Source organism: Chiloscyllium plagiosum, unplaced genomic scaffold (assembly GCF_037043375.1).
Source record: "Chiloscyllium plagiosum isolate Xiang-an unplaced genomic scaffold, Cpla_swu_hap1 HiC_scaffold_6, whole genome shotgun sequence".
Lineage (NCBI taxonomy): Eukaryota > Metazoa > Chordata > Chondrichthyes > Orectolobiformes > Hemiscylliidae > Chiloscyllium > Chiloscyllium plagiosum.
The window spans coordinates 89,436,366-89,448,943 of record NW_028270144.1 but is presented as its reverse complement, the minus strand read 5'-3'; the positions used below and the strand labels follow the sequence as shown (position 1 = coordinate 89,448,943).

The 12,578-nt window shown below is 38.5% G+C and overlaps 1 protein-coding gene across 4 annotated transcripts in view; it reads left to right on the top strand.

Annotated features, from left to right (window-relative positions):
• Positions 1-12,578, top strand: part of atp8a2 (ATPase phospholipid transporting 8A2) — a 573,039-nt gene that overhangs the window by 125,967 nt on the left and 434,494 nt on the right. For all 4 annotated transcript variants that reach the window (XM_087988186.1, XM_043691978.2, XM_043691979.2 and 1 more), the window contains one exon: positions 11,935-12,034. In XM_087988186.1, coding sequence (XP_087844312.1) covers positions 11,935-12,034 — 100 coding nt within the window. The remainder of the gene's footprint in view (positions 1-11,934; positions 12,035-12,578) is intronic.

Sequence of the window (12,578 nt, the reverse complement as noted above, 5' to 3'; positions counted from 1 at the left end):
CCAGGCTATCCAGCTGAAGATACTTCATAGGGCCCATATAGCACCGGTTCGATTGGCAAAATTTAAAGCAGGAGCATCTCCAATGTGTCCTAAATGCAAAATAGAGGTGGGCACTCTTGTACATTGCTTATGGACCTGTCATAAGATCCGTAGATATTGGACTAAAGTAGCAAGTACCCTGACAGAAATTTTAGGAACGGAAATAAAAGTGGACCCCGTATCTCTCCTCTTGGGCTTTTCGAACTTTCCCTCCCTGGACACGTACGGGAAGAGACTATTTTCTATTCTTTCTTTCTGTGCAAGGAAAAATATTTTGATGAACTGGATGGCGGAGGGCCCCCCTGGACTTTCAAATTGGCACAGACTAATTATGGAATGTATTCCCCTTGACTTCCTTACAAATATGGTGCACCGAAAGACCGAATTATTTTATAAAATATGGCAGCCCTTTTTGAATTACATAAATACAGATATTTTGGCTATCCTAACAAGGGCTTTTATTTAATTGAGATTACAAACCTGGCTGGTCCGCGGCCCCTCGGGGGAGGAATCCCGCACGAATACGGGTTTTATCATATCTGATGCTAACACATCCCGAACATGTAAGAGACTTAAATATACACCCTGGTTAGTTGTAGGTTAGATTAGTAGATAGTTGAGTTTTGTTTTTTTTTCTTTTCAGTTTTTTTTTGTTGTTTTGTTTTTTTTTGTCAAATTTTGGCTATTGTATATTTGAGCTAAGTGTATATCAATGTTTATATCTGAGAGTTTTGTTTATTTTTGTAAACTTGTAAAAATGTTAAATTTCTAATAAAAAATCTATTAAAAATTTAAAAAAAAAGTGCGTGGGCAAAAAAATAGCAGATGGAGTATATTGTCTGTCAAAATTGACTATTTGCCAAGAAGAACAGAAAATAAACAAACTATTTGAATTGAGAGAGACTGCAGAACTTGTGGTACAGAGGGATCTGAATGTCTTGAAACATGAAGGACAAAAAGTCAACTTTTAATTTACAAGTTAACTTTGTGAAGTAACATACGCATCACACACATACTAGGCAATGGCTATCTAAAAAAGAAACCATCTAACCACTGCCCTTGGCATTCAATGGTGTTATCATCATTGAATTCCCCACTATCAACATCCTTGGGGTTACCATTTACCAGGCCTCAACTGGACTTGCCATAGAAATCCAGTAGCTATAAGAGCAGATCAGAGGTAGGAATACCGTGGTGAGTAGCTCTCCTCTGGAGTATAGTAGAATGTTCCCCACTTGCCCACAGCTCCAGCAACAATCAAGAAGCTTGAAACCGTCTAGGACAAAGCAGTCTGCTTGATTGGCACCACATAACCAAGCATCCACGCCCTTCTCCATCAAAGTACATACTGCTGCTACTGAACAATCTACAAGGTGCACTGCAGAAACTCTCAGAGATCCTGAGACAGCAGCTTCCAAACCTATGATCACTTCCACCTCGAAGGACAAGAGCAACAGATACATGGGAACATCACCATGTGCAAGTTCCCCTCTAAGCCTTTCATCATCATGATTTGGAAATATATGTATAAGTTTGGCAATGCTGTGATGAAACCAAAACTAATTAGAAGTCCAACTAAAAAGACCATTATCTTTAAATAACAAACATTTAGCCAAAGGCAGTTTAGAAAATAGTGTCATACAGTATGGAAACAGACCCTTTGGCCCAACTCACTGATGTTGACCATGTTTCCTAAATTGAACTAGTGCCATTTGCCTGTGTTTGGTTCATATTCCTCTAAATGTTCCTATATATGTACCTGTCCAAATGTCTTTTAAATATTGAAATTGTACCTGCCTCTACCACTTCCTCTACTCTTTCCATATGTGCACAAGCCTCTGTGTGAAACGGTTGCCCGGCAGGTCCCTTTAAATATTTTCCCTCTCACATTAAATCTATGCCCTCTAATTTTGGATTCCCCAACCCTGGGGAAAACACCTTGGCTATTCACCTTATCTCTGTCCCCCATGATTTTATAAAGCTCTATAAGGTTATCCTTCAGTCCCCAGTGCCCCAGGAAAAAAAGTTGTAGCCTCTCCTTGTAACTCAAACATTCCAGACTTTGTAACATCCTTGTAAATCTTCTTTGCACCCTTTCCACTTTTTTAATAACATCCTTCCGGTAGCAGGACAAGAAGCTGTTACCTTTGCTGTGCAAATGATCCAACTGTTTCATCACATCAGTGACACTTCATTGTGCAGTCCTTTATCTATCAGAACTGTCATATTCTAAATATAATGGTACTGTTGTTGCTAGAATGGGTTTGGGGTTACATTCTTACTGGTTTGATTCATTGAAATGCAATAACTGTAGTTAAGAAAATATAGGTACTCAAAGCAACAATGCTATTTAAAAATGCTTTTGAAATTCATCTTGCAATTAAATGCTGCAGTGAGTACTATAATCTGAACTATTGGATTACATAAAAGGCAAGAATATAAATAACTTAGCATTTGCAAATCGAGCAATGGATGAAACATTTTTCATCCTGGAGGAGAAAGATCAATACAAATCATCAACCTAATGTAAAACTCTACTTTCCACCTTGCCTGCATTACTTCAGAATAAAGTCATGGAGAGGCCATCTAACCTCTTGCTTGTTTCTCTATTCAATTAGAATATGATTACATTGTACTTAATCCCATTTTGCTGCATTGATCCATATCTTGAGTTCTTGAAGAAAATTTGTTAACCTCCACTGTGAAGATTTCACTTTGCACAGCATCCAATGCCTTCAGGTGTTGGTTATTTTCCAGATTTCCACTATCCTTTGCATCATGTGCTTCATGATTTCATCCTGAATGTCCTTGCTCTAAAATCAGAATGAGCCCTACGTTCTGGATTGTCCCACTATAGAGAAAATAGCTTCTTTGCATTAATGCTGTAAAATGATTTTTTAAAAAAACATTCTAGACATCTTAATTACATAACTTCTCAATCTTTTCTGCTTAAGGGAATATGATTTTGAATCTAATGACCATAATTTAACCCTTGAAGCCCTGCTATTGAAATGGTAAATCTGAAGCATTTGTCCCAATTCTCAACTTTTTAATGAGTTATAGTTCCTGAAACCCAAGTTATAACTTTACGATTGGTATTAATCCTTGAGGACAGCACCTTCATGAGGGTCTTTCTTCTTCTTTTGGACCCGTGCACAAGCCTTTCTGCCCAAATCCCTGAGCTCCCTGCAGTGCCAAGTCTCTAACCATTAAGAAAGTGCTTTGTCTAATCTGGATAATTTCACAGTTCCCCATATGAACTCCTTTGCACTGTTTTGACGACTGAGTTTCTCCAGCGCTTTCTGCTTTTACTTCAGATCTCCATAATTCACAGCATCTTAGTTTTTATTATCAGACTGATTTCTGTTCCTCAAGATTGTGTGGAGTTCAGTGACTTTAGATCATGACCTCGACCTCCATTTAGTTTCATTTCTTTTCTCTCCTATTCGGTTCTGTCTTGTATCTTTCATTCTTTCTCCACATTGCACTTTGTGCCTATTATGTAACCATCCAAACTTTGTCTAGGCACTTTTTTTCTTTCCTGTACCCATTATGTATCACTCCCTTTACCTTCAGTTGCTCAGTCTGCATTTCTTTCCTAACCTTTTCTGTGCTTCTACCCTCTTCATTTTTAAGGTCCTCCTTAACAAACACTATAGATCAAATAAGTTGACCTCGGAAGTCTGCAAATATCTTCCCAATATTCTTTCCCTAGAAAGTCTGCAAAAGTGGGAGTCACTCATATACAGTACAAAATGTGAACTGCCAGTGTGGATGAACTACGGACAAAAACACAGATATTTTATATTAAGTGAACGTGCATGGTTTATTGAATTAGAAAAATATTTAATTTAATTTAAAGAAAGTATCTTTAACCACAATCAAAACGTTTTAACACCACCAAATGTATTTCTTTGGCAAACATAAATGGAATTAATTCTGAGTCATTTTGCCTTTGCCATCATCATAAGGATCTGACTTTGGCTTTGACGTGATGCATTCGCTTACAGGATCATCTCTACAGATAGTCATTTCTCCATCTTTTGGAGAAATCTTTTGAATGAATTGATGACAGATATCATTGCATGATTTATTAATGAAATTACACACATCATGCATGTATATTTCCATGCTGAGTGTATTGTGTCCATGAAGCAGCTACCTGTTCCATTCAGTGTGAACATGATCCTTGAATGGCTTGTTCAGCCACCCATTCAAAGATTGAACTACAAAAGTGAGACTCTCTCTTTTCCCCAATTTAATTAAAACTGGGTGTTGTTTATTTTCATGTGTCTCTAATTTCTTTATCTGGCATCTCCCACACTAACAACTGGCAATTTTTCACACAGGGCATTTCGCACATGATCAATCCATAACTTCCATTCAGCCTCATCCATCCAAACCATTGGTATGGGCATGAGCAAAACCTCCTGATGAACTTCATGTTAAGAATAGACTTTACTTTAAAAAGTTACATTAGACTTTAATTTCACTGTTGACTACGTAGGCTTGTACCACCATGACTTACCCTCTTGGGTTTTGTTTTTAAAGCTTTTTGCCTTTGTTTGTATGCAGAACATACAGAAATTTATGGATGTTTCATCCATGTTGCCAATATAGCTGAATGGACATGTTGCATTTCTGTTACTGTCTGATGAATCGCTGGAAACTAGTAATTTTAGCATTTGGTATTTTGGTAATCTCAGCCTTCAGTCACAGCACATGACTTCTTTTGATAAAGTGGCTACACTGATGAGCCATTAGTCTGAAACATTTGCTGTCTTATCTGTTTGATTCAGCCCACTTAATTTATATATATGCATGGCATTTCTGATGACAATGTGACCGTCATGACTCTTTGCAAGGAACCATTTTGGTGCATGCTTCTCAAGGTTAGACTGGTCCTTGGCCTGATAGTATGTTTGGGCATCTTCTTCAAGTTAAATGCGTTCTTTCAGTGTTTTCACGAACACTGAACTCCCTCGTCATTTATTTATTATCAGTTGTTTTGTCAAGTTAGCCAACGTTATGGCTTTTCTTTTGAAAGCAGCTTCTTGTTTTTCTCATTTTGCTGAAGCACTCATTTTTGTTCAGTACTAACCATGTCATATGTGGTCGGTTCTGTATAGATGTGCCATAAGCTCTTGTTTAAAACATAGCACCTTGGCTGAATTGGTGACCTAAGATTCCATGCTTAGGAGATCCTTACTCCTTATTTATGCAAAGAGAATTTTGGTCAGCTCCTGTTAATACCAGTAGATTTTTTTTTGTATGTGCTATGACTTTGTGACAAACCATTTTGTTTTAAGTTTATATATAAACTTATATTAGGTTCAGCAAGTTTATATTGCTGAAATATAAATGGAACAAAATAGAGCCTGTGAATCATACAGTACAAAAAAAACACCCTCTGGCCCATTGAGTCTGCATCACCAAAAAATTCATCTCTTCCTACACTACTCCCACTTTACACAAACATGAGTACATGATGTAACAGAAGAGATGTCTTTAGAATGCATTTAGATTAGCTTCAACTCTACAAAGTACAAGCATGACTTAGTTTTTGTTTTGGTAATAAAGTTTGGCGTCAGGTTGATGTGTATAAAAATGTGTATAAAAACTATGAAGAGTTCTTGGGTGCATTTGCCTGGATGACACCAGGGATGGGAAATGTGAAGGTAGATTTGAAATACTACAGCAGCAGGTCCCAACAAGGGAGGGAAGGATTATCTGGTGTAGTTGGATTTGGGAGCAGAATTGAGGGACCAAGTGGCTTACTGTTGCTCCTAACTCGTATGTTTGAATGAGCAGGGTACCAGCGTAATTAATCTCTTCGGCTGTGTTGTTGAACTAGCTGGGGCATATGCCTCAAAGATCAGGGTGCTTCTACTTTACCACAGTGTGGTACATAAGCAAAATGCATGCCAGTTTCAAATTGATGACACTTTTAAATTTTATATATATATTTTTGGGCTGAATGGCCACAACCAAGAATTTTGCAAATGACACAAAACTTGGCTCTTCAGTTGATTGTGAGAGTGACAGTTGTGAACTGTCGTAAAAATAAAAGGTAAATTGCAGTAAAATATGAATGGGCTGATCAGATGGATGTAAAAGTAGCAAATGGCTTTCAACCTGGTACAAACGTGAGGTGGTACATTCAAGAGGTTAAACAAGGTAAAGGAATGCACGATTGATGGGAGAATGCTTAGTGTAGAGGAAGTGAGGGACCTTGGAGTGGATGTACATTGATCCCAAAAGGGATCAGGACAGGTTGATATCTTGGTTAAGGCAACAAGATACAGAATACAAGAACAAGGAGGTTATGCTGGACTTGTATAAATCATTAGTTGGGTCACAACTTGAGTGTTATGTGCATGTTTTGGCCATCTCATGACAGAACAGATTTTGTTGCACTAGAGAAGATGTATAGGAGATGTTTGAAGATGTTGCCAGGACTGGTAAAATGCTGCAATGAGGAAAGCAGTGCACTTGATTGGCACCACATCCACAAACGTTCACTCCTTCTCCCATTGATGCCCAGTAGCAGCAGTGTGTACCATCTATAAGATTCAATGCAGAAATTCACCAAGGTTCCTTAGCAGTGCCTTCAAACTCCATATTCTCCACTATCTAGAAGGATGAACAAGTGCAACAGTAACTTGGGAACACTATGACGTGCAAGTTTCTCTCCAAGCCACAATGTCGCTGGCTCAATATCCTGAAACTCCTGCTCTAACAGAATTGTGGGTGTCCTTAGACAACATGGACTGCAGTAGTTCAACAGGGCAACGCATCAGCAGCCTTTTCAAGTGCAACTATGGTTGGCCAGCAAATGCTGACTAGGCCAGTGAAACCCAAATTTATTGAATGAATTAAACATTTTTGTAAAAAAAAATTAGACTGGGATTGTTTTCTTTGGAAGAGAATGGTCTGAGGGGAGAAATGATTCAGATGCGTAAAATTGTGAGATGCCTGGGTCAAGTGAATCGCGAAGGTCTATTTATCTTAGCAGAGTTGTCTGTGACTAGGATCCACAGAATTAAAATGATTGGTACAAATATTTAGAGGGGAAAAGGGAATGGTTTTTTCACTTGATGTGTGGTCAGGGTCTGGAATGACAGTACCATTAGAAACCCTTAATCTTCGTAAAAGGCATATGGATTAGCATTCCTTCTAATTTTCTTACTAGCTGTGTGAACATGTACACCAGTGACTTGTAGAACCAGAAGTCAATGCCACAATTAGTGTGCCGACACTGACTGCTCTGCTTGGAATATCAGTGGCAATGTGTGCAGGCATACCGCTTAGAGGGAACATTAGTCTGGATATACCTCAAGTGTTGTAACTTGCAGGGCTGTGGACCGAATACTAGAAAGGGAGATTGGACTGTGTGGTCAATTTTTTGGTGGGTGCAGACATAGTTATGTAAGTAGCCTTTCTCTGTGCCATGTGACTCAGTGGTTAGCACTGCTGCCTCATAGTGCCAGGGACCTGGGTTCGATTCCACCCTCTGGTGACTGCCTGTATGGAGTTTGCACATTCTCCCCGTGGCTATGTGGGTTTGCTCCCACAGTCCAAAGATGTGTAACTTAGTTGGATTGGCCATGCTAAATTTCCCATATGGGGATTTATAGGGATGTGCAGATTAAGTGGACTAGTCATCGGACATGCAGAGATAGGGTAAGTGGTGGATATCGGTGGGCTGCTCTTTGGAGGGTCTGTGTGCTGTTGATGGGCCGAATGCCTGCTTCCACACTGTAAGGATTCTTGATTGAAATATTCTTTGACTCTATGATCGCAACAAACTAGTTTATAAATTGATTCCATGTAATAATGGCATAAATCCAAAACTACTTAACATAAATGTAACATGGAGCAAATTTACCAAGTTATTAATAATGCAAAGACATGGCATTTAAATTCAGCATGTTAACTTAATTAACATAGAATGAGCAAAGCAACAGTCTTTCAAATGACTGACAACAGCTTTGTTTTTATTATTGGTTGCTGGTACTTTATTCATGCACCAAAAACTACTCCAACGCTCCATTTGTGATCTTTAAATGCTGATGCCAGACGAAAGATTATCATATAATCATTGTTCAGGGAGTAGAGACAACCCTGGAAATTGTAGATCTGTGAGCTTTACTTCGGTTGTGGGTAAAGTGTTGGAAAGGGTTATAAGAGATAGGATTTATAATCATCTAGAAAGGATTTATAATCATCTAGAAAGGATTTATAATAATCTAGAAATGAATAAATTGATTAGGGGTAATCAACATGGTTTTGTGAAGGGTAGGTTGTGCCTTACAAACCTTATTGAGTTCTTTGAGAAGGTGACCAAACAGGTGGATGAGGGTAAAGCAGTTGATGTGGTATATATGGATTTCGGTAAGGCGTTTGATAAGGTTTCCCACGGTAGGCTATTGCACAAAATACAGAGGCATGGGATTGAGGGTGATGTAGCGGTTTGGATCAGAAATTGGCTAGCTAAAAGAACACAGAGGGTGGTGGTTGATGAGAAATATTCATCCAAGAGTTCAGTTATTAGTGGGGTACTGCAGGTATCTATTTTAGGTCCACTGTTGTTTGTCATTTTTATAAGTGATCTGGATGAGGGCATAGAAAGAGGGGATAGTAAATTTGCGGAATACACTAAGGTCGGTAGAGTTGTGGATAGTGACGAAGGATGTTGTAGGTTCCAGAGAGACATAGATTAGCTGCAGAGCTGTGCTGAGAGGTGGCAAATGGAGTTTAATGTGGTAAAATGTGAGGTGGTTCACTTTGGAAGGAGTAACAGGAATACAGAGTACTGGTTTAATGGTAAGATTCTTGGAGTGTAGACGAGTAGAGAGATCTCAGTATCCAGGTACATAGATCCTTGAAAGTTGTCACCCAGGTTGAGAGGGTTATTAAGAAGGCATATGGTGTGTCAGCTTTTATAGGTATTGAATTTTGGAACCATGAGGTCATGCTGCAGCTGTACAAAACTCTGGTGTGGCCACATTTGGAGTATTGTGTACAGTTCTGGTCACCGCATTATAAGAAGGATGTGGAAGCTTTGGAAAGGGTTTAGAGGAGATTTACTAGGGTGGTGTCTGGAATGGAGGGAAGGTCTTACGAGGAAAGGCTGAGGGACTTGAGGCTGTTTTCGTTAGAGAGAAGATGGTTGAGACATAACTTAATAGAGACATATAAGATAATCAGAGGGTTAGATAGGGTGGCTAGTGTGAACCTTTTTGCCTTGGATGGCGATGGCTAGCACTAGGGGACATAGCTTTAAATTGAGGGGTGACAGAAGGAGGACAGGTGTCAGAGGTAGTTTCTTTACTCAGAGTAGTAGGGGCATGGAACCCACTTCCTTCAATGTAATAGACTCGCCAACTTTAAGTGCATTTAAATGATCGTTGGATAGGCATATGGACAAGAATGGAATAGTGTAAGTTAAATAGGCTTCAGATTGGTTCCACAGTTCGGTGCAACATCAAGGGCTGAAGGGCTTGTACTGTGCTGTTATGTTCTATGTTCATGGTATTGTAGTTTCCCTCAAATTCTATTGTCACAACTGGCACTTGGATTTTGTTTATTCCCTGTGAAATGTTGTTTAGCTGTGTGATTTCCAAACACATCACTCAGTGTTCCCCTTGTTCTGCACGCACAGTACAAAATCCCCACTCAGTAGGATGGATGTATTCTTGTGTTGTTCGCCTGTACCCTTGCTTTTTAGGTAGGTAACTTTTTCACTTTTTATTTTACTGATTTCTTGCTCATGTTATGAGTGGGAGGCTTACAATGACAAATAAACAAACAAATTTTACATGAACATGATCAAAGGGAAGAGGTAAAGAAAAGGAATTGTAAAAACTGTGTCAACAGGAGTCGAGAACCATAGTGGATAATATAAAACATTGGCAAACAAAAGTGAACTGAAATAAAAGAAGAACATCCTGAGATTTTACCAACTGCAGTGAAGCTTGTGCATTATTTTAAAAGTTAGTCATTGTTCTTAATCTGGATAATTTATATATAGCTAAGATCTATCAAGAGCAGTAATTCTTCTTGAAAATTCTTTGATAGGAGAAATTCCCTCTCTTCAGAATTTTCACTGGAAACGTTTGTGTCCATCTGAGCAGACATGTTAATGCCTTATTTAAAAGGTTATGACCTACACATTTCAAGGTGCAAAATGGGTCATGAACTGTCACTATGGTCAACAGGAAACACTGTCACTTTCGTGAAAGCAGAAAATAGTGTGGAGGATCTTTGCACAGATTTGCTGTGTAAATTGGGCTATTTTGAATGCACTTGATACAAACCTTCTTCAAGGGGCCAGATGAGGCTGCAGCCATAAAGGTGCAATTTATATTTTCAAAGGTACCTGATTATGGATAGAGAGATGGCCGAAGAGTTTCTCTCCACCCACCTAGTGTGCCAGAGTTAGCAGTTGTACTTGTACATCCTCAGCTCATCCATAGGTAATTTCTCCTAATAAGTACAAACCAGGAGTTGACCCTGCAATATTATAATCTGTCTAGGCTATTCTACTTGTGCGTCTAACCGTTTATGGAGTAGGAAAATTCTCAAATGTTAACTGCAGAAATATTGGCCTAAATTATCTGATGGCCAGGTAGGCATTTCCGCACTGTAAGTAGGAGTTGTGCATTAGGACCCGACAGAATCTCATGACAGCTCACTTTGAGGGAATTGTCTGGCAATTTGAACGTTACAGTGTGCAATTCTCCCTTGCCTGGAATCCTCCGAAGGTATCCATTTAATTCACAGTATTCAGAAGATTTTGCCACAATAAAGTTACCCAGGATAATTAAATAAACAATGAAATTGTTGGACATTTGAATACTTAGTCTAACTTCTGGGTAGCTATTACATTTATGCCCCCCCACCCCAACTCCCTGGCACCCGACTCACTTGACCACTTTCCCACCTGGTAACTTTGCTGTTACCTTATGTTACCCTTCCACAGGAGCTGTCAAAGTGGCTGTCTGTGATGCTAAACATTTAAATCTCACAATACAGCATGTGATATGGTATGACATACCCTGATTGTCTTTGTCGCACGGGACCTGTCAGATTTAAAGTACACTTTGTGTTTCTGAAGCTGCCCTGATGAGAATCTCCTTCCTGAAATACAGAGCTCACTCATCACTTTTTTAAAAAAAGCAGGAGTGGATTGACGGTCTGAATATTTACCACTCCTTGGAAAATACAGCCTAATTTAAAATCATGTCCTTTTGATAGAAGTACAAAAAATGCTGCACAAACGTAACAAGCCAGGCAGCATTTATGAGGGAAACTAGTCCTTGTGAAATGTTAATTGTTTAATTTTACAAATGCTCCTTGAATTGCTGAGTTTTTCCATGTTTTCTGCTTTTGTTTTTCACATTTCTAGCATCCATGATATACTACTTTTGGTTTTCTCTTGGAATTGATGTTTAAGCAGCTGCAACTTGCATATTTCTGTGATATCCTAGTACTGGTTTAACACATCTCTGAAGTGGACCTTGCAATTGTCACATTCTCAGTGTACTTCCTCTTCCATATTTTTTTTGCTTGCCATAGAGAAATGTTCTTGTGGTCTTGAAGCAAGGACATTAGTTTACATTGATATATTGGAGTGAAAAGGACATTGTTTCAGCTGACACCTTTTACCAGAATTTTCATCAGTCCTGATAAAGTTTCACACCTGAAATGTTGACATCTCTTTCTCTCTCAGATGCTGACTGATTCTTTCTGGAATACTTAACCTGAATCTAGAAAGTAACTGTTCTTAGTCTTAGTTAGACTGTTTGCTTTGATATGAATTTTATAAGATTATTGGAGTTTTTTTAAGCTTTGAGTTTCTTATGACAATATTCTTGTTTTTATGATCAACAGCACAGCAAAATACAGCGTGATAACATTTGTGCCTCGCTTCTTGTATGAACAGATCAGAAGAGCTGCAAATGCTTTCTTTCTTTTTATAGCCTTATTACAAGTAAGTTTAACTTGAGTGTGTTTGGTAAGACTCTGTTCTAATTTAATATTTCTTCCATTGGTGTTTTCTCCTTCATTGTTTCAAGATTTTTGTATAAATTGTTATTGAAAATGCTAATGCTGATGGGGATCTGGTAACATTTTCTATTTAAAATCACTTTACTATCAGTTGTCTTATAACTTAAGTGCTCTATTTAATAGTTAGTAGTTAACAATAAAGCAAGGAACCTTTGATATCTCTTTGTTTTGGCCTGACCCTAGCTGTCGAATGGTCATGAGATGGGTTGTAGAGCATGGCACACCACCTGTAATTGACTTGAAATCAACTGCTGCAAAAGAGCAGATTCTCCAAGAATTGAATGAGGATATATATTCAGGGCGAACCTAATTACTTCCATTCCTAAAGTGCAGTGAGACAGTTCCTAGTTTAACTTTCCTTTCTTTTCAACATATGAACATTCAAGACACTACATTATTACTTTTATCACTGAAGTTTAAAATAGTTCTAAAGGAAAGATACACTTACATAATTCTGGTGTGGAGTT